At 34.8% G+C, this 19,810-nt stretch overlaps 3 protein-coding genes and 1 long non-coding RNA gene across 6 annotated transcripts in view; 2 read left to right on the plus strand and 2 right to left on the minus strand.

Annotated features, from left to right (window-relative positions):
• tty (tweety) overlaps nucleotides 1–7,085 on the plus strand; it is a 29,950-nt gene extending 22,865 nt beyond the window's left edge. The window contains exons 5-7 of one of the 3 annotated variants that reach the window (XM_088040571.1): nucleotides 40–243; nucleotides 6,321–6,452; nucleotides 6,562–7,085. In XM_088040571.1, the coding sequence (XP_087896697.1) occupies nucleotides 40–243; nucleotides 6,321–6,452; nucleotides 6,562–6,991 (766 nt within the window). In that variant the 3' untranslated portion in view covers nucleotides 6,992–7,085. Of the gene's footprint in view, nucleotides 1–39; nucleotides 244–6,320; nucleotides 6,513–6,561 lie in introns of all 3 variants that reach the window. The other 2 variants (XM_088040569.1, XM_088040570.1) reach the window with 2 other exon arrangements.
• Nucleotides 7,086–12,794: 5,709 nt separating this feature from the next.
• On the plus strand, nucleotides 12,795–13,584 carry B9d1 (B9 domain-containing protein 1). The gene is made up of 3 exons (XM_088040445.1): nucleotides 12,795–13,118; nucleotides 13,179–13,388; nucleotides 13,434–13,584. The coding sequence occupies exons 1-3, from the start codon at nucleotides 12,881–12,883 to the stop codon at nucleotides 13,532–13,534; spliced, it is 549 nt and encodes a 182-aa protein (XP_087896571.1). The 5' UTR covers nucleotides 12,795–12,880; the 3' UTR covers nucleotides 13,535–13,584.
• LOC148170782 (uncharacterized) lies at nucleotides 13,536–15,050 on the minus strand. The gene is made up of 2 exons (XR_015770326.1): nucleotides 14,119–15,050; nucleotides 13,536–14,042 (listed from the first exon to the last, which is right to left on the minus strand). It is a non-coding gene; the product is annotated as an uncharacterized LOC148170782 (long non-coding RNA).
• A 598-nt stretch (nucleotides 15,051–15,648) lies between these two features.
• LOC148170783 (matrix metalloproteinase-2-like) lies at nucleotides 15,649–18,815 on the minus strand. Its single transcript, XM_088040444.1, has 4 exons — nucleotides 18,668–18,815; nucleotides 16,414–16,544; nucleotides 15,955–16,363; nucleotides 15,649–15,902 (listed from the first exon to the last, which is right to left on the minus strand). Exons 1-4 carry the CDS (start codon nucleotides 18,705–18,707, stop codon nucleotides 15,739–15,741), a joined length of 744 nt encoding a protein of 247 aa, XP_087896570.1. The 5' UTR covers nucleotides 18,708–18,815; the 3' UTR covers nucleotides 15,649–15,738.
• Between the last annotated feature and the right edge of the window lie 995 nt (nucleotides 18,816–19,810).

A 19,810-nucleotide genomic window follows, 5' to 3' on the forward strand; every position in this document is an offset into this window, starting at 1 on the left:
GGTAGAAAGGGTGGGAAAAGTTAAACGCCGCTTTTCCAGGAAAGACTACCATCAAGTTAACGAAACGGATCCTTATCTACCACCGCCGCAAGCGAGCCAGGCGATCGCCGCTAGAACTCTCCAACGGAGCCAAGGGTCGTCTTATCCCCCTGATACTCCTCCACCTAGCTACACGTCTGCCTTGATGCATAATCGGACGCATGCCTCAGCCCCTTTCCCCCCGCATGAAGCAGACTCGTTACTGTACAGCATTTTCATTTTTTTAGTTTAAGTTGGGTTGCGAATGAGGTGGTAGCGCGGCGAGAGGATCATTCTTCCTTTCTAATTGGCAGATTTTAGTAACTTTCGTTCTAAAAGTTGCAAGTTCAGGTTGTAAATTCCCACTAAAAGTAACAAATTCTTAGTTTTTCTTCGTGTAGTTGGTGAGATTTGGGGTATAAAAGAGAATCGCAACATAAATATACAGGAAATTTTATGTCAAAATCGACAGATGTCAATTTCTGGGGAGACAATGATGCCAACTTTGTCATCGTTAATATGTCAACGTCAAATATAGCCGGGGACAAAAAATCTTAGACGTTAATGTCATCTAAAGTCCGGTTTTTCTAAAAAAAACACCAACACCGCTCTCTCTTACCACTTTACAACCGGCAACGTCGTCGATGGTGACTTTTTGGTGATAAAATCAAATAGGTTAGTTGCCTAATTGACAATTTGATTACACAAAACGCCCTTTCAGGCTGTGCCGAGTCTTTTCACTATTAAATCCTTTCATTTGCATTCCAACAGGCTGTAAAAGAAACGTTTTTAACGGAAACACTGCCTAATTTTCAGAAATGTCAAAAATTTGACAACTATTTTTTCACCAAAAATCTCCCTAGGCAACGTTGCCGGTTGTAATGCAGGGGAAGATTGCGGTGTTGGTGGTTTTAAAAAAAAAAACGGACTTTTTACCAGAGCTCATTACAATCAGTCGACTCAATAAAAAGTTAAGTTGGCAGCAGCCCTTAGTGATTTTAATCGGTAACAATTGGCAGCAAATGTGTTTGACCTTGACGCAACTGTGGCATGCGTAAAGTCCGTTTTTTTATTAAAAAACCACCAACACCGCTCTCTCCCACCACTTTACAACCGGCAACGTCGTCGATGGTGACTTTTTGGTGATAAAATCAAATAGGTTAGTTGCCTAATTGACAATTTGATTACACAAACGGCCTTTCAGGCTGTGTTGAGTCTTTTCACTATTAAATCCTTTAATTTGCAATGCAACAGGCTGTAAAAGAAACGTTTTTAACGGAAACACTGCCTAATTTTCAGAAATGTCAAAAAATTGACAACTATTTTTTCACCAAAAATCTCCCTAGGCAACGTTGCCGGCTGTGATGAAGGGGAAGATTGGTGGTTTTTAAAAAAAAAAACGGACTTTATATAGTATATCCGGTGAGAGATTGGGAGATTTCGACAGTTGACATATAGGTTGGCAGCAAATTATGCTACAAAATACACTATCTGTCATTCAAACTCACTGAACAAACTATACCAGAGCTCATTACAATCAGTCGACTCAATAAAAAGTTAAGTTGGCAGCAGCCCTTAGTGATTTTAATCGGTAACAATTGGCAGCAAATGTGTTTGACCTTGACGCAACTGTGGCATGCGTAGAAGTTAATCGTTTTTCACAACATTGCCAAAACTTGTTGAATCTCTATTACAATCATTCTTTTGTTTAATTAGTTATTAATTAATACACTCAACTTTACTTTACTTAACCTCAAAAATCGCTACATTCAATTTTCCCCTAATTTTCTCCCTAACGATTTGAAAGCCTGATTTACACCCAAAAATTTTCGAAAATTTACACTAGAGAGTGGACTGATAGCAATGAGCTGCACTTTAATTGTCACATGGTGTTAAACCCCACTTAGAATTTGTAACCTTACTTTTTTGCATTGTCAATTTTGACAAATTTCATTTTTTTATTTCAAAATGGTTATAATTTTCGGTGTACCTAATATTGTAAGGACCTGACTGTAGATGAGACTAATTTTATTGGCTTTAAATACTTCAGTCATGACAATTCTGAATTGACAACTTGTCAATACTTTGATGTTTTAAACGTCAGTAATGACAATGACAGTAATGCACAGACTACATTCAAATTTTTGAAACGTCAGAAAAATGACGTCTAAGATTTCGTGTCCGCGGCTGTATGTCAAGATGTCAACGTTAAATAAGAAAATACTGCCAAAATGGGCGTTTACAAACTAAGCCGGTTCAGATTGTAAACGTAATATTAATACACTTTTCGTCATGAAATTTTGACATTTGACAAATCTTGTTCAAAATTTTACATACAGTTGCGGCTAAATTATTTTGGACATTTGAATGTAGTTTACGCATTACTGTCAATTTCACGTGCAAATTTCGATCTATTTTGTCAAAAATGACAATAAATCAAGGGTGGTTTACACTTTAAGACAATCAGATAGGTAACTTTGACTTCCAAAACAATTTGGCCGCATCTGTATGAACAAAAGTGTACAGTCAACGGCAAATATTTTTGATCAAATTGACAGTTATAGGTTATGCGTACAACGACCAATCAAACGACTGTATTTCCGTTAATATTAGGAATAGAAATTTGAATTTCATTACAATACTAGAACTTTATAAAACAAATCTTTTCATGCTACCAACTGCATCGTAGGTTGCAAACTCCGCCTGCTACGATTTTTTTAGTACGATCGTGAAAATTTCAGAATTTGTGACTTTCAATGGACATTTGCAAACTGAATCGACTAAATTTTAGTTTTTCGTTTATAGAATGATCCACTGGCCCATTTAGTTTAACAAGCCAGAATATTAGTTTAGGCGCAGACCACCTAGTTGCCATTTTTTTTGATAATTGGTACGCATTTCGTAACATTTTTTATTATCAGCCATTAAATAGTATATCGTACGACGAGCGTGGAATGATACTCATTTCCCACGAGTATGAATGGGAAATTGACATTCCATGCGAGTTGTACACTGTACTTTTTCTAGGACTGCACATCTTCATTTATTCGTTCAAAAGAAACACTGGACGATGACTGATGTCAAGTGTTTGTGTGTTTATACCATGTTGCTATGCGTTGCTAAGGGACTGCCACACAGCCAACTTTCAATTTTTTGGACCTGTAGGGGGTTGCTACAGCAACGAGTGTTTAATGGACTACATTTACTAACCACGAATTGATTTAAATTGAACACTGTTCGTAGAGAATGAAATCTAAAAGTTCGTATCTATATATGTATAACGTTGCAAAATTGTTTGTTTATACAAAAAAATTCGATCCAGACTTCAAAGAACTTCCGCAATGTATTTGGCAACGCGGAGCATTGAACTTGAGTGCTAATTTTAGAACCCACGCTGTGGGAATTACGAAAAAATAGAAATTGAGAGAAATGATCACCCGAGGCGTCTTTCAATATCGTAATTCAATTAGAGCCACTTTTAGACTAAACAAATTTCAGATGTGGCTATCTTTAGAATAAAGCAAACAATTACTCATTAAAACAGATAAACAGACAACTCGTCGAATTTGATTGATGGAATGGAAACGTCATACGAGGAGGCTATGGAATTTAAATGTGTTGGTAGTTGTGCCTGTCACCTCAAGACGTGACATCAGGCCTACCAACACATTTCAAAATTCAGAACCGCTTCTCAATGCGGAAATAAGAAATATTTTTGTTGTTCAAGTTCATGTTACTGTAAATACAGGGTCCACCAACACGCCAAAAAAATCCATATTTAAAATTGCATACAGGGTTGTCCACGAAAACGTTTCGACATTTTTCCTCAAAAGGTTAAAAAATGTCGAATAACTTCATCGTGGACCACCTGTATCACATATACTGAGCGATTAAATAAAAACTCAGTTACTTTTCCGAGTATTTAATTGCAAAATTGTCATTTTAACAGCTGGCACAGCTGAGGTTATTAAAAAATAAATTTCCATTTGACAACGTTAAATTAGTTGACAGAAACAAAAGACAATGTCTTCAATCAAGACATGACTTGAAATTTCAAAGCCAACTGAGAATGAAATTTTTTAAACTCTTTAAAGTTATAAACGTATTATTTCGATGCTAAACGACGATTTCTCGCTGATTTTCGCCGTTTTCTGGCTTGGATTCGCCAAGAAGAGCTCGAAATCTACAAAATCATCAATTTTTATTAAGATTCAACGGCTGAATTGCAAGAAAACAGCAGAAATCAGATCGAAATCATCAAAATTCTTAGAGAAATCCGCTTATTTTGATGCAAAACGAAGATTTCTCGCTGATTTTCGCCGTTTTCTGGCTTGGATTCGCCAAGAAGAGCTCGAAATCTACAAAATCATCAATTTTTATTAAGATTTAAGGGCTGAATTGCAAGAAAACAGCAGAAATCAGAGCGAAATCAACAAAATTCTTAGAGAAATCCGCTTATTTTGATGCAAAACGACGATTTCTCGCTGATTTTCGCCGTTTTCTGGCTTGGATTCGCCAAGAAGAGCTCGAAATCTACAAAATCATCAATTTTTATTAAGATTCAACGGCTGAATTGCAAGAAAACAGCAGAAATTAGATCGGAATCATCAAAATTCTTAGAGAAATCCGCTTATTTCGATGCAAAACGACGATTTCTCGCTGATTTTATAATGTGCTATACTTAAATTGAACCATTTCCGAGATATCTTGATTTTTATAATGGAAAATAAGCCCAATACAAACGTAGAATAAAATTTTGTGTTAATTTTATGTATTGAACACTTATTTTCTACTAAAAATACGGAAAAAAGAAGTGTTTTTACTCTTTTGTTTCCAATTTTTAAGCATGCTTTGGAATGGTGATAAATCAATTTTATGTCGATCACTTATAAACAAATTTGGTGGTCTAATAGAAATAAAAAATTCTCAAAAATGTTTATAGAAATTTTTTTTTTCTTGAAAAATCGGAATATTTCAGAAATAATACAATTTAGCTATAGCACGGTATATAGAAAGTGATCTTTAATTTGCAAACAGAATTAAAAAATGCAATAAAATATAGGCTGTTCTATTTAAAATAAGCAAGTTGACTGCCACTTCCGGCATAACCGGAAATGTCACATAAATGCGAATTTATTTGTTCGATTCGTTTTATCCGCTTATTTTTGTCCCTAAAATTTCAAATTTTTATCATTTGCAATCTCTGAGAAAAATGGCAAAACGTTTACAACAGTTAAAGGGTTAATTACAAAATTGTCACTTTGACAGTTGCCACATTTGAGGTTATTATGTCGGAATTTTGTAACTTTGGTTAAACCCCGCCCACATGGACAAATGACGATTTGAAATTGTCGAATCAAGGAATGGCTAGCTTCCTTTACACAACATAATCAAAAATTTGACAACTCTAGTGTCACACTTGTCAAGAAGATTTGCAGTTTTGCGGGAATTTAATTAATCGTGAAACCTTCGTCGATTTTGATATTGTTTTGTCTTCTAATGTGTAGACATTTCTACCCCAAATATTAACGAACTATCAAAATGTTGCAGAGTAAATCAGACTTCCCGCTAAAATTCAATTGGCCCAAAAGGTAGGCGGAGTTAAACCAAAGTTATAAAATTCTGACTATAATTCATTATGCTTTCAACTTTAGATAAAAAAATAACTGTCAAAGTGGATGAAATATGTCGAAATTCTATTTTTTACCGTTTTTAAGCAGCAGTCGCAACTTCACTTCACGTGGAACATCTTTAAAGTCTCACTATTTTTATGTCAAAATTGGCAAACGTCAAATTTTGAGGAGACAATGATGCCAATCTTGCCAACTTCAAATTTCTAAAGCTAATTCGACAAGATTCCAACTTTATATAAAAATATAACTGCCAAACCTAAACCGATTGTACAATTAGTTGCTTTAGGTTGGCAATGTTCACCCAAGGTCACAAATTTTCATCATGTAATTCGTTCGTTCAAATGTTGCGGTGTTGTGTGAGTTGGGTTTTGGGGTACAAAACACGATCGTCTAAGTTCTGTCAATTTGACAACGTTAAATTATTCGACAGAAACAAATGACAATCAATGACATGACATAAAATTTCAAAGCCAACTGAGAATGAGTTTTTCTAATCGCACAATATCAAAACGGATGCAAGTAAAGAGCGATTTTGGGTGTTGGGGGGCCCCGTACGACTCATTCCATAGCATGAAACTAGTGGCTTGTGTGTGCAACAGCATTAGAGTAGCGTCTTCCCCGAGCCGCTGTCGACACCGATATGTGCAATGCAACATGTTCTCGTTACAGAGATGGGTGTGACATGCGCCCCCCGGAACATCACCGAGGTGCGGCCCATATGTCTCATCTCCGGGGGCACACTCTCGGCCGGCTCCCATCCCACCACCATGACCCCGCTCTCCCAGGACCTAATAATGGAAAGTACGCGACTTTGAGCAAACAGTGCAAGACACTAGAAAGCTCGGATTTCTACTGAGACAGGTAAAACCGCCCCCTCACCCCTTCTCAATTAATCTCGCGCCTCACCCAGGGCTGCCTGCAAGGACTTCCCAAACTTCATAGGTTTTAAGTTCGAGCAACAGCGTCAACCGCAAGAACCGCAGCAGCGCACAGCCAACATCCAGAAGTTCAGTTCGCTAGGGCGCCGCCCCCTCCCGCAGACGCCGGACGAGAAGGCGAGGAAGCAGCCGCCGATTCCGAAAGTCCCGGCGACGATCTCGCAGAGCGTCGAGACGCCGCTGAATCCCGCGAACTTCCGTTCGCTGCAGAGGGGCGCGTGGCAAGACAACACCTCCACGTTCCAGCCGGGCATGCAATTCCGATCGTTGCAGAGGGGCGCGGGCGCGCAACCGAATCATTCGCAATTTCGGTCGGTGAAGATCCAAGATCAAGCGCATAACGAAGCTGTGTACGCTAACAGTGAGAGTGAACGCCAGTTGTACGCTGTCACAGAGTTGTAATTTCGTTGACTTTTTGGGAAATGCAGGCAGTGATGATAATACCATAGAAGGGAATTTATTCAGTTGTTTTTTTCGAGGTTTTCAAGTCAATAGAGTCGTTACCACACAGTTGTGGGCCTCTTTTGTCTGTGCCAAATTTCGTTCTCGAGGCACAACAGATTTAATCAAGGGAACAACAAGCAAATCTCAATTTTGGTGACAAATTTGCTCACGAGTTCCGTGTCAGGATAGTCGGTTTAGTGATACTGCCATTTGGGTGGTGCTAAGTACAATGTCACAATAAGTCAGTTTAATGTTAGAAGAATTCGTAATTACAGATATTTTACATATTTATGTCAAACTTGTATGGTAAAATATCGAGTGTTCCAACAGTCGTCAAGTTAGCGGCGCTCTTTTGACAGAAGAAAACGCATGTCGGTTATTAGCACTTCCGTCTGTAAAGTATGCAACCTCCCACTCTGGAGGATCAACAACCCTGCCGGTCCATTTAAACACCATTGAAAGCGTTGTTTAGATGCAGTATTTAATTATTTTTTTATTGTAGTGGGGTAAATGTTTAATTTCAGTCAGAATACGAGCTACTATACTACAGTATGTCCCCGGATTGAGTTCACAAGAGGGGAAAAAAACGTTATTTTTCATTTTACAGAAAAATGGCAAAGGAATAAATATTTTTCGCTTAATTTAAAATAAATAAATCTTTAATTAAAACTTTAATATTATCAAGCTGTGTTCTGGAAATCGAAAAAAACAAAATATAACGAAGAACTTTTTTATTTTAATTTAGCAAAAAATGTCAAAGAAATGAAATTTGTTTCTTAACTCAAACCAAATTTCTATTTGATTGGACCATTACCTGTTTTAGCACATAGTTCAATTCTAACTCGTAATTTTTTCGACTGTTTCGAATTTTCTCAATTATTGTTAAGGATGCAATTGCATTTTTTTCCAATTTTTTAATACTTACACATTATTAGGAAAATTTTTCTTTAATCTTTAACGCACTATTTGATTTTGTGAATCCACAGCCTGCTATTATTTGAATACGATTACAAAATTTAATAAATAAAAATAATGAAAAAAATAATTTTAAGAGTAGAAACTAATAATTTTGAAATTTTAATTACAGATTTATCTGTTTTGAAATAAGCAAAAAATGTTATTCCTTTGTCATTTTTTTGTAAAATGAAAAATAAACTTTTTTTCCCTCTTGTGAACTCAATCCGGGGACATAATGTATATTTCAGAATTATTGACGTGTCAGTGTGCCTTGGAAATTCAAATTTATGTTGGCAGAATCTTCTAATATAAGCGTATTTAGTGTTTTTAGATTTATATTTATCCCTATGTGTATGTAATGTGTGTCACGTCAATTCAGAATCTGATTAAAATATCAATCCATTAGCTTAAAAAAGTAATTTACTTCATAACCTCAAAATGTTACATTGATAGTTTTAGAACCAAAATGCTAAAAGTCGTTCACATTGTTAGAGGCGTTTTACACAGACATGGCCTACCGAGATGTCAATAATTCTGAAATATAGTATATCTATTAATTTTTGGCACATTTAGTTAAATTTTGATAAAATCGTAAAGTTCTTTTTAGGGATATTTACATGCAACTTTGCAAAATCCATGACCATACTAAATACAGCAGATATGGCAACTTCTATCTATTAGAATTTTTTAAATAAAGCTATTTTCTTGTAATTTACTTCGCGTTAGGAATATCAATAAAAGTTAGGTATTATTCTAAGAGAAGTTGCTTAGAATCGAATTTTAAATTCATTTATACCAAATGAGGAGTTTCTAAGCAAAAAATTTCCAATTTTTATTTTATTACATACATGAGTTCTTTAGTACAAGGTGTTTATAAATGTTTCTAGCGTCAAGGGTGGCTCTGGAATTTTTACCATGCGCCATTTTGCCGCTTTGTTTTCATAGTGAATATGACTATGTTTAACTACATTTAAAACGTCACTCACGTCAACGACGTTTTAGTTACGGTTTTATGTCCAAGTCTTTGATTTTTAGATTTTAAACCATAACTAGAACAGTTTTTCTTTCAAAATTAACTTTACTCTGTGACTGAGGCTACCTTCAAATGACAGTTGAAAAATCTAAACTCACATTTGTAATAAGCGGCAAACTTTTTTGACATTTCATAGCCACCCTCGACGCTAGAAACATTTATAAACTCTTTATAATATACTAGTAAACTAGAACTAAATTAACAAAATTATTTATTTAGCAGAAATGAACAGAATAATAATATTTCATTATCAATAATTAACGATCGAATTTAAAGATTTTAATATTTAAAACAAATCGAAATAAGAATTTTAAGTTGAAATTGTGTAAGGAATGTCTTCTGAGCAACTTTTCTTAAAAATCGTATCAGGAAAAGTTCACTTTATTCAAAAACTCGTGGACAATCCATCATTTCCAAATTCTTTCTTCTAAAATTAACGAGGATAAAAGCTTATTTTTGAATTTTCATCGTCAAGCGACAAACGCCTGTAACTTTTTTTGCGATTTTTAAAATATCAAATTTGGAAAGTCATCATTTGTTGGCGTTTTTGGACCACTAATTACGCCAAACGTGTCCTAAAATAAACTATTACTATTCAATGACAGTATAGATAATGCATACTAGATGTTTATAAATGTTTCTAACATCAAGGGTGGCTATGAAATGTCAAAGAAATTTGCCGCTCATTATAAATGTGGGTTTAGATTTTTCAACTGACATTTGTAGTTAACCTCAATCATAGAACAAAGTAAGTTTTGAGAAGAAAACTGTTCCAGTTATCATTATAAATAATTTTCAAGATGGTTATGTTCATTATGAAAACAAAGCGGCAAAGTAGTGCACGATGCTAGAAACATTTATAAACACCTTGTATTAAATGGTTTCAATACAACCATAGTAAAAAATAATTAAATACCGCATCTAAACAATGCTTCAATGGTATTTAAATGGACAATGATCCTCCAGAGTGGGAGGTTGCATACTTTACAGCCGGTAGTGCCAACTCCATTGACATTGAGGTTAGATTTATCTCGCCAACTTGATGACTTTTGAATGAACACCCGTTAGTTGTATATGACTTAGATTTTTCTAGGATAATTTTTACCGACAGCAGCTTCGATTGTACACAATTTTTATAATCAAATAGCTGTTTATATCTGGGAACGCCGCTGCGTCCAGTTACTTTCAATTCAAAACGTTTTTTGTACATTATTATTATAACCATCGTATAATAAAGGATAACTGCCAAAGATTTCATGATTTGATGCTTGTTATAAGACTGTAAGTTTGAATGAGTGTTTCATTAAGTATTTCATGTAACTTTATAATAAATGTCAGTCAGTGTAACTCTAACGAAGTTATATTTTAGTTTTTTTATACATCGACACAGGCCTTCGCCTTTTGTTACGACATTTCTTTTAAGTTTCACAGCCACTACAGCTTCAACTTTATGTACATTATTCCGCCATTGTAAAAATAAGCGTCGTATTATTTATTTTTACTGTTTACTATTATTTTATGTTAAATGAATTGTATCTATAGTGAGTTATGTAAGTAAATATCCATTTTCAGAAAAATTTATTGACTTCTGACGTGTTTACAAACAAACGTCACCTAGCAACCTCCTTGGTCATTCCCCCTAGTACAGTTTATCAAACGCTCTAGTGCGGTTATGGCTTTGACTTTTTATACCGTTTATGGCCACCTTACCGCAAACCCCCATAATCATAATGAACCGTAATAAATATTCTCAATGTCTTTTCAAACATGCAATTTAATTGCGAGCATTGCGAGTTATTGATGACTATTTATTTCAAATCGTGCGTAATAGTCGTAATTTTTGATCCAAAAATATTTTTTGGGCATATTTTTACACTAGGTTCCTTATGCTTCTTAGAAAAATTAGATTATATGGACCTAAGTCCCACTTAGTAATAGAAACTTTCAAAAAAAATTAACAATGTTTTTACAAAAATAAAGATAATACGTTATTAGAAATAATGGCTAACAAAGATATATTAAAATTAACCCAAATTCAACAACTTTTATTGACTATTTAACCTTAAAAATAACGCCCACAAATTTCGTTCTTGTGACACCAAAAATGTGGAAATTAAACCGCGTTCAAGTTTTTTTTGTAATTTTTTTAGCCACTCGAAATAAAAATTTCTACAAATTCTCCTTTTCGCTCTAAATTTTTGTAAATCGGCACTGTAAATAAGACAGTCGAGAGTGATAATCTCCACAAATTTAGTTAAAATCACTTAACAAATAAAGAAATTGCAGGATCTAAAAAAAAATTGGTGGCATTTTTTTTGGTCTTAAAACAAAAATTTGTAAAAATTCGACTTTTTGATCAAAATTTTTGCAAATTAGTGATATTACTAAAACAAACAAAAGAAACAACATGCATAAATTTCGGTCCTGTCGCACTAAAAGTAACGAAATTACAGTGTTGAAAAAATTGACATTTTCACTGTTGTATAAAAATTTCTAAAAATTCTCCTATTTTGGTCTAAATTTTTCTAAAACTCTTAATAAGACAGTTAAGACTTATAAACTTCACTAATTTGGTTATAGTGGCATTAAAAATGAAGTACAGGTCGTTTAAAATTTTTGGTCACATTTTTTTTTGGTTAAAAAACAAAAATTTTTCTTCGCTCCTCCAAATCAAAATTTCTAAAAATTCTCTTCTTCAGTCTAAATTTTTCTAAATCGACGCTCTTAATAAGGCAGTCGAGAGTGATAATCTCCACAAATTTCGTTAAAATCGCATAAAAAATAAAGAAATTACAGGATAAAAAAAAATTGGTGGCATTTTTTTGGTCTTAAAACGAAAATTTGTAAAAATTCGACTTTTTGATCTAAATTTTTGCAAATTAGTGATATTACTAAAACAAACAAAAGAAACAACATGCAAAAATTTCGTTCCTGTCGCACTAAAAATAATGAAATTACAGTGTTGAAAAAATTGACATTTTCACTGTTGTCTAAATAAAAATTTCTAAATATTCTCCTTTTTTGGTCTAAATTTTTCTAAAACTTCACAAATTTGGTTATAGTGGCATTAAAAATGAAGTACAGGTCGTTTAAAATTTTTGGTCACATTTTTTTTGGTTAAAAAACAAAAATTTTTCTTCGCTCCTCGAAATCTAAATTTCTAAAAATTCTCTTTTTCGGTCTAAATTTTTCTAAATTAACGGACGCTCTTAATAAGGCAGTCGAGAGTGATAATCTCCACAAATTTCGTTAAAATCGTATAAAAAATAAAAAAAATTACAGGATAAAAAAAAATTGGTGGCATTTTTTTGGTCTTAAAACGAAAATTTGTAAAAATTCGACTTTTTGATCTAAATTTTTACAAATTAGTGATTACTAAAACAAACAAAAGAAACAACATGCATAAATTTCGTTCCTGTCGCACTAAAAATAACGAAATTACAGTGTTGAAAAAATTGACATTTTCAGTTGTCCAAATAAAAATTTCTAAATATACTCCTTTTTGGTTTAATTTTTTCTAAATTGGTACTATTAATAAGACAGTCAAGACTTATAAACCACAAATTTCCAAATGTTTCAATACATGTATTTTTTTCTTTAGTATCCCCAATTAATATAATTGCGTCATCATCAATTTGAGTAAGTTTGGGTGAGTTGAGTAACAAAATCACCTCGAAATGTAAGGAGTTATATAGAATATTTATTAAATGAGACACAATTTAAAAATTTAGATTTAAAGATTTAAAAAGTCAAAGCCATAACCGCACTAGAGCGTTTGTTAAACTGTACTAGTCAGTACGATACAAACATAATTCCATTCCATAATTAACAAAGAATGGCTTCAAACTGTCTGTACTATGACAGACGGTACATTTCTAGTTTCCGTTTCCGGTCAGATCGAATACATCGACATTTTAGCCCCTGCAGGTAGTTCCTGGCACTGCAAGTACGAACTTGTAACCGGTCCAGACTGGAAAATCATCGGGGGGCTCGAAGCAGGCCTCTCCCAAACCTCCAACGTGGTGACAAATGGTGACAGAGCCGTCCTTAATTTCCCTCTGGAGGCCAATTTCAAATCTACTAATGTTTACGGGTGTAAGTATACTCGCCCCCTTGAACCGTGAAAACCACGCTTTGATTGTACAATTTTACAAGGGCCCCAAATCGTCGTCAGTGTGTACAAAGGCATGCGGTTGGAAGGCTATGGCCGCGTTCATCTGCCGCTGAGGCCTGGCGTACATAAACTCGACGTTTCGTTAGCTAAACCACTAGCGTCTTCAATGTTGGGGTATGTGGGGTCGTTCTTTGGGTACCAGCCGGAGTTGATACAGCCGAAGATGTTGGCCACGACTGCTGGGAATCATTGTATGATTTGAGAGCGTTTTGGCGATTGAAAACTGTTTGTTTTAGTGATTCAGATGGTCGGACATGGGGAAGTTAGGATTGCGGTCAACGTGGTGATGCAAGGGTTGAGAAGTCTCGGGTATGACTTAGGGAGAGGCAAAGACTAAATTGCAGTATTCACAGTGTATCTATTTTTAATAAAGTATTTGACTACGTATTTGACATGGCTACCGTCTCAGTATGTTTGTCATTGAAGATTTTATAAATTAGAAATGAAGAACAATACACAATACACGTTTTTAAAAAGACGTAAACTCGGAATGACTTTTTAAACTTATAGATATTTTAAATAACTAGAGCTGTTTGTTTCTATCATCAAGGGTGGCTGCGAAATGTCAAAGAAGTTTGCCGCTCATTATAAACTGCTACAAATGTTGGTTTAGATTTTTCAACTGACATTTGTAGTTAACTTCAATTATAAAGTCCGTTTTTTTAAAAACCATCAACACCGCACTCTCCCACCAGTTTACAACCGGCAACGTCGTCGATGGTGACTTTTTGGTGATAAAATCAAATAGGTTAGCTGCCTAATTGACAATTTGACTACACAAAACGGGCTTTCAGGCTGTGCCGAGTCTTTTCACTATTAAATCCTTTGATTTGCAATCCAACAGGCTGTAAAAGAAACGTTTTTAACGGAAACACTGCCTAATTTTCAGAAATGTCAAACATTTGACAATTATTTTCTCACCAAAAAACTCCCTAGGCAACGTTGCCGGTTGTAATGCAGAGGGAGATTGCGGTGTTGGTGGTTTAAAAAAAACGGACTTTAGAGCAAAGTTGGTTTTAAAAAACAGTTCTAGTTGTATTTCAGACATCTTAGCAATTAACAAACAGAAATGTAATTTGTAGGTTATGTTAACGGCTCGCAGCGTTGCCAATACTACAACTGTCATGAAAGGTCTGAAGTTAGCAACATTAAAAAAGTATCCGCAACAAACTTCAGCTCAATTTGTCTCGACCATACTGCCTTAAAATTTTGTTAACGTAAAAGTGATATTATATAGTAGATTTTGTTATACGGCAGAAAAGTGGTAGTTTTTGTCGAGCAATTCAATTGCAGTATAGTATGGTGAGAGATTGGGAGATTTCGACAGTTGACATATAGGTTGGTAGCAAATTATGCTGCAAAATACACCAAAAACACTAAATTCCTACGCGAAATGGGTTGACAAGGTTGTCAGTAACTGAGGTGTGTTCATAAAGTGAGACGTCTGTTGGAGCGTGTGACGTCAGAGTGATGTGATCAACACTGAGATTCGCCAGAGTGTTGTTGCGTTTATATACGATTTCCGTGGTTATTTAAATGTTCGACAAATAAGTACATCACCTACATACAAAACGCAATTTTCGCGAAAATTCATGACTAAAACTATGCCAAATTTCCGATATCGATATCTCGCTTATTTTTAAGAGTAAACTTAAGTTATTATACATCATTGTACGCAGAATTTTACGCAGATTCCAAATTTGGGATTTCAATTTAGATCTGACAACAGATAACTGAGCTATGGCCGATCAAAGTTTCGGAAAGCTGATTTTTATTTTTCCTCATTTTTCGTAATTTTTAAAGTTAAATATCTCGGAAACTATTTGAGATATGGAGATGCGGTTTGCGCCATCCTTTTTCTCGGCTCATTTTACGTTAGAAAACGTTATCAAAAGCCCAAAATTTGATAGTCGATTGTTCGGGAAAAAAATCCGACTCAAACGATGAAAAATTTTAATTTTTTTAATTTTTGGCCATAATTCGTAAACTATTTGTCCGATAGATCTCAAATTGGGCCAGTAGATAGATTTTGAGCTCCTCTTTCGACTGATATATAATTCAAAGCTATTAAACGTCGTTTTCACTTTAAAAACTTTGATTCAAAATCACCCGAGAATGACGTCTTCAAAATAGTTTTTGGCCAATGCCTCGTTTATTTATTAAGCAAACTCAACAAATTTGGGTCTCATTTTACGCAGAATTTTACGCTGAATCCAAAAATATTATAATTTTTTAACATTTGTCAATAAGTAACCGAGTTATGGCCGTTTGAAATGTTGGGTTGTCGCCAGAGGGTCAAATTTTACAAAAAGTACTTTTTCTGCCTAGGCAGCAAAAGTGTATCCATGTCAACGAGCGCTGTTCATTTCTTATAACATAGAAAACATAAAAAATAACTTATAACATAAAAAATAGTGACTTTTGTCACTTTTGTGACGTTTGGAGAAAAAATATTTTTTAACATAGTTATATTCACTATGAGAACAAAGCGGCAAAAAAGCGCGTTACAGGATTTCTAGTCACCTTTGTAGGTAGTTTAACCTACATTTGACAGTGACTAAGTTCATTTCCAACTTTGTCACCCTCAAGGTTATTTCTACACCCCATCCAGAATGGTCCTGTGAGTTTTTGCTGCTCGTGCTCAACTCGCAGGTGGATGTCGTTAAACTTCCAGAAACCTGTTCCTTTAAAAAAGTAGGTTTTCCCTGGAAAACCCACCATTTTACTTAACGAACGGCTTTATTAGACTTTCCTTACCGTCCTGCCACTGGAACACGGCGTCGACGTCCGTCCCGACGCCCTTCCACAAAGACATGTCTCTGGGATAATCCAACTCGATTTTTTGTACGTCTTCGTCGAACCTCCAAAACTTCGACCCGCTGAAAAAGTACGTTTTCCCGTTGTGCCCCCAAACCATGGCCCCATCAATGTTTCGCAAACTCTCTGGAAGTCCCATATCCGTCAATGGTCTTGGATACCCTCGGTCTAATCTATTTCCACTAAAAACATAATATTTCTGGTCGATGAAAAACACGATTTTGGTGTCAGGTCGCTCATATACTGCATCCACGTGGGTGAAATTGAGTGGAAGTCCGTGAAAAAGTTTCGTAAGTTTCGTTGGATGACCAGGCATTAATTTTCCGGATTCGTTGATTCTCCAATAGTACTAGAAAAACGATGGTATGCAACACAAATGGGTGAAATAAGTAACCTTACGGTGTCTTTGAAGAAGAAAACTTCTCTTCTGATCATTGCAACCGCGTCAAAAGTTGTGTTACACATATCTGGGGGGTTTTCTTCTGTTTCTTGATCAGTGTTGTGAGCGGCCACGTTGAACAAGTTTGAATCTGTGCAAAGGTTTTTTTGAAAATATACAAGGTGTTTATAAATGTTTCTAGCATCAAAGGTGGCTATGAAATGTCAAAGACATTTGCCGCTTATTACAAATGTGGGTTTAGATTTTTCAACTGACATTATTTATAGTTAACCTCAATTATGGAGCAATGCAAACTTTGAAAAAAAAACTGTTCTAGTTGTGGTTTGAAATCTGAAAATCATAAACTTGGACACAAAACCAACTCTAAGACGTCGTTGACATAAGTGACAACAAATAATTTTCTAAATATGTAGTAAAATTCATTAAGAAAATAAAGCGGCAAAATAAAATAAAATTCCAGAGCCACTCTTGATGCTAGAAACATTTATAAACACCTTGTAGTAGATTGATTGCACTATACTGGTGAAGACATTTTAGAAAAAAACGTAGAAAAATTTGTTTTTTATAACTTTTTCTTGAAAACTTGCAAAGTTATCGAATTGCTTTCCAACGACGTAAAAACTCTTCTCATGATGTTTTTGAAAAACTAATCTCATGTCTCAAAAAACGCTGTTTTTAGTGATTTTCATATGCAATTTGCATGTAACTCAAGAATTATTGCATCGATTTTTTATTCTAATGCAACATTGACCTTATCGTTTACAAGTTATAGAAAAGAAACATTGAGAAGTTTTTCAAAAAATAAAATTATAAAAAAGGAATGCCAATGCTTAAAAAATCCTAATTTCTAGACACATATTGAGTTTTAAAATGTCTTTTTTGCTACTTGTTTATTAGCGTTTTTATTCCCAACTTTTCAATGGCCTGGACTGAACTTGACATTGAACTGGCCTACCCTAATAATAAAATAAGACATCAGTGGCGCGCCACCAGTTCTGCCGACAACTTTAATAATTTTTTCATCGGAAACGGTGACATTTTGGAACGCCAAATTTGGTCATTGTGTCAAACAGCGTTGCCTGATATTGGGGTTAAAATCTTTGCACTTTAGGGTACACCTGTACAGTTCGCCCAACGATATAGTGTGGTTACGGCTTTGACTTTGTCAATCGTTCACAGCCACCTTACTCAAACCTCCATAAAAATAATAACCGTCAAGTGGTTGAGTTATCCATTTCTAAGACTGAACAGCGCATTTCGACATATTTAAAGGTCATAATTTGTGAAAATTGTGGAGCTCTACGGCAAATATGCTCTGCTAGAATCTTAACCACTTTTATTCTCACTTGAAACACACGTTTTTATATTACGGCATTAGAATGACGTGATTCTGTGTTCAAAAATCATACAAGCTTCGTTCATTTTTTTATACGAATTTTAGTGCTACAATGAAAAGTTTCTAAAAATCTTATTTTAGCTTAATTTTTAGCATAATTCATATGTGTGACTGAAATACTTGTAATAATGTACTATTGCCGCACGCACGTCATAAAGTAGTAAGCGCGGCAAAATGCATTATGAACAAGTATCATACGCTATTTTTTCTATTTTGCCTTATTTTAAACGAAAAAATTTGATTTCAGTCAGTTTGACAAGTGTGACGTTTTGAGGTTACCGGAGCGCAAGGGAGTCAAGACAGCGGAGATGTTGATCATGATCATAATGGTTCTCTTGCATCCAAAGAGTTTTTCTCCGATGAATTATTAAGCCAAGTACAACAAGTAATAATAGTTTATTGATCGATTTATCATGGTTTTTCAAAACCAAAATCTAAATTGTCAACGTTGACGGCAGGTTGACGGTTTGTCTGCTGCAAACCTAAAAAAAATAAATGCCCCTGGAAATATTGGCACGGGATTGGTCCATTACGATACCGAAATACGCTCAAACGCGTATCGAAATATCTTCATTATGAACGCGAAACCGAAAAATAATATTTTAATTTTTAAATTTGATTTACCATAAAACACGTGTCTAGCGTTAGCAAGGAACAAAAACCAACGAAATGTGGCGAAAAGACATGCGAAAGGAAATTATTCAATAATGTCAACGACAGACGAAAGCATACAAATTCCAAGAAGTGGGAAATCTGAAATATTTGGAACCGTAATCACAAAAAAACCAAACATCAAAGAAGAAATACATGCGGGAGACAAATGCATTTTCTAAATGTTTACTTTGATGATTACTTACATGACCAAAAGTAAGTAAAAAGCAGAACCACGATCTTCATTTTAGAAAAGTTATTTCAGTACTTTTCAGAATATCGATGGAATTAATGCGGTGAATTTTCGACTTTTAACTCTCTGGGCTCACAATAGACCAGTTCGTCCAATATGTAAAATGTTAATTTAATCATGAAGTGGCAAAACCCGATGACCCGATGACCGAGCAAGGTCCAAGTTTACAATAAAATAGAAAAATGGAGTCGAGGCGTTATTTCAGAGTGGAGGAAAAACAGAAGGAATTATTGATAATACTTTATTATTCAATTTTTATTTGTACACTTTTGGTCAGAATTTTGGACAAAATCACCCGTCCAATGTGAATGGGTCTTTATTGTATTCCCATGAACAGTTATTTTGAAGTTTTGAAACCAATCATAATATTATTAAAGTATGATTCACATTATTTTTTCTCGAGATAACGTAAAAATCCTGTTCAAAATTCTGTGACCAAAAGTGTACTAACCAAAAACGACAAGCGTTGAAATTTGAAATATGTTAGTGATTCTATCAGTACTACCAACCGATTTTTGACAAACAGCGTTTTAAAAATTTTTATGTTTCTTGGTTTTAGGTGATTTTTAACCACTACCATATACAATCCAATCTTTCGCTAGTCCGTTTTTTTTTAAACCACCAAACCGCAATCTTCCCCTGCGTTACAACCGGCAACGTTGCCTAGGGAGATTTTTGGTGAGAAAAAGTTGTTGACATTTCTGAAAATTTGGCAGTGTTTCCGTTAAAAACGTTTCTTTTACAGCTTGTTGGATTGCAAATCAAAGGATTTAATAGTGAAAAGACTCGACACAGCCTGACAGGCCGTTTTGTGTAATCAAATTGTCAACTAGGCAGCTAACCTATTTGGTTTTATCACCAAAAATCACCATCGACGGTGTTGCCGGTTGTAAAGTGCTAGGAGAGTGCGGTGTTGGTGGTTTAAAAAAAAAACGGTCTTTACTTTTGAGATGTCGAAAAGTTGTTTTCTTAAGTATTTTAGGCCCTTTATTGGTCGTTTGTTTAGATTTTTTTGGCCGTTTTTCAATGATGTTTGAGTGCCAAATGATCAGAAACAATATTTTAAAATCTACTGCGTATTGAAGTATTCACAGCG

This window comes from Gnatocerus cornutus, chromosome 7 (assembly GCF_029298725.1).
Source record: "Gnatocerus cornutus isolate USDA-ARS CGAHR chromosome 7, icGnaCorn1.1, whole genome shotgun sequence".
Lineage (NCBI taxonomy): Eukaryota > Metazoa > Arthropoda > Insecta > Coleoptera > Tenebrionidae > Gnatocerus > Gnatocerus cornutus.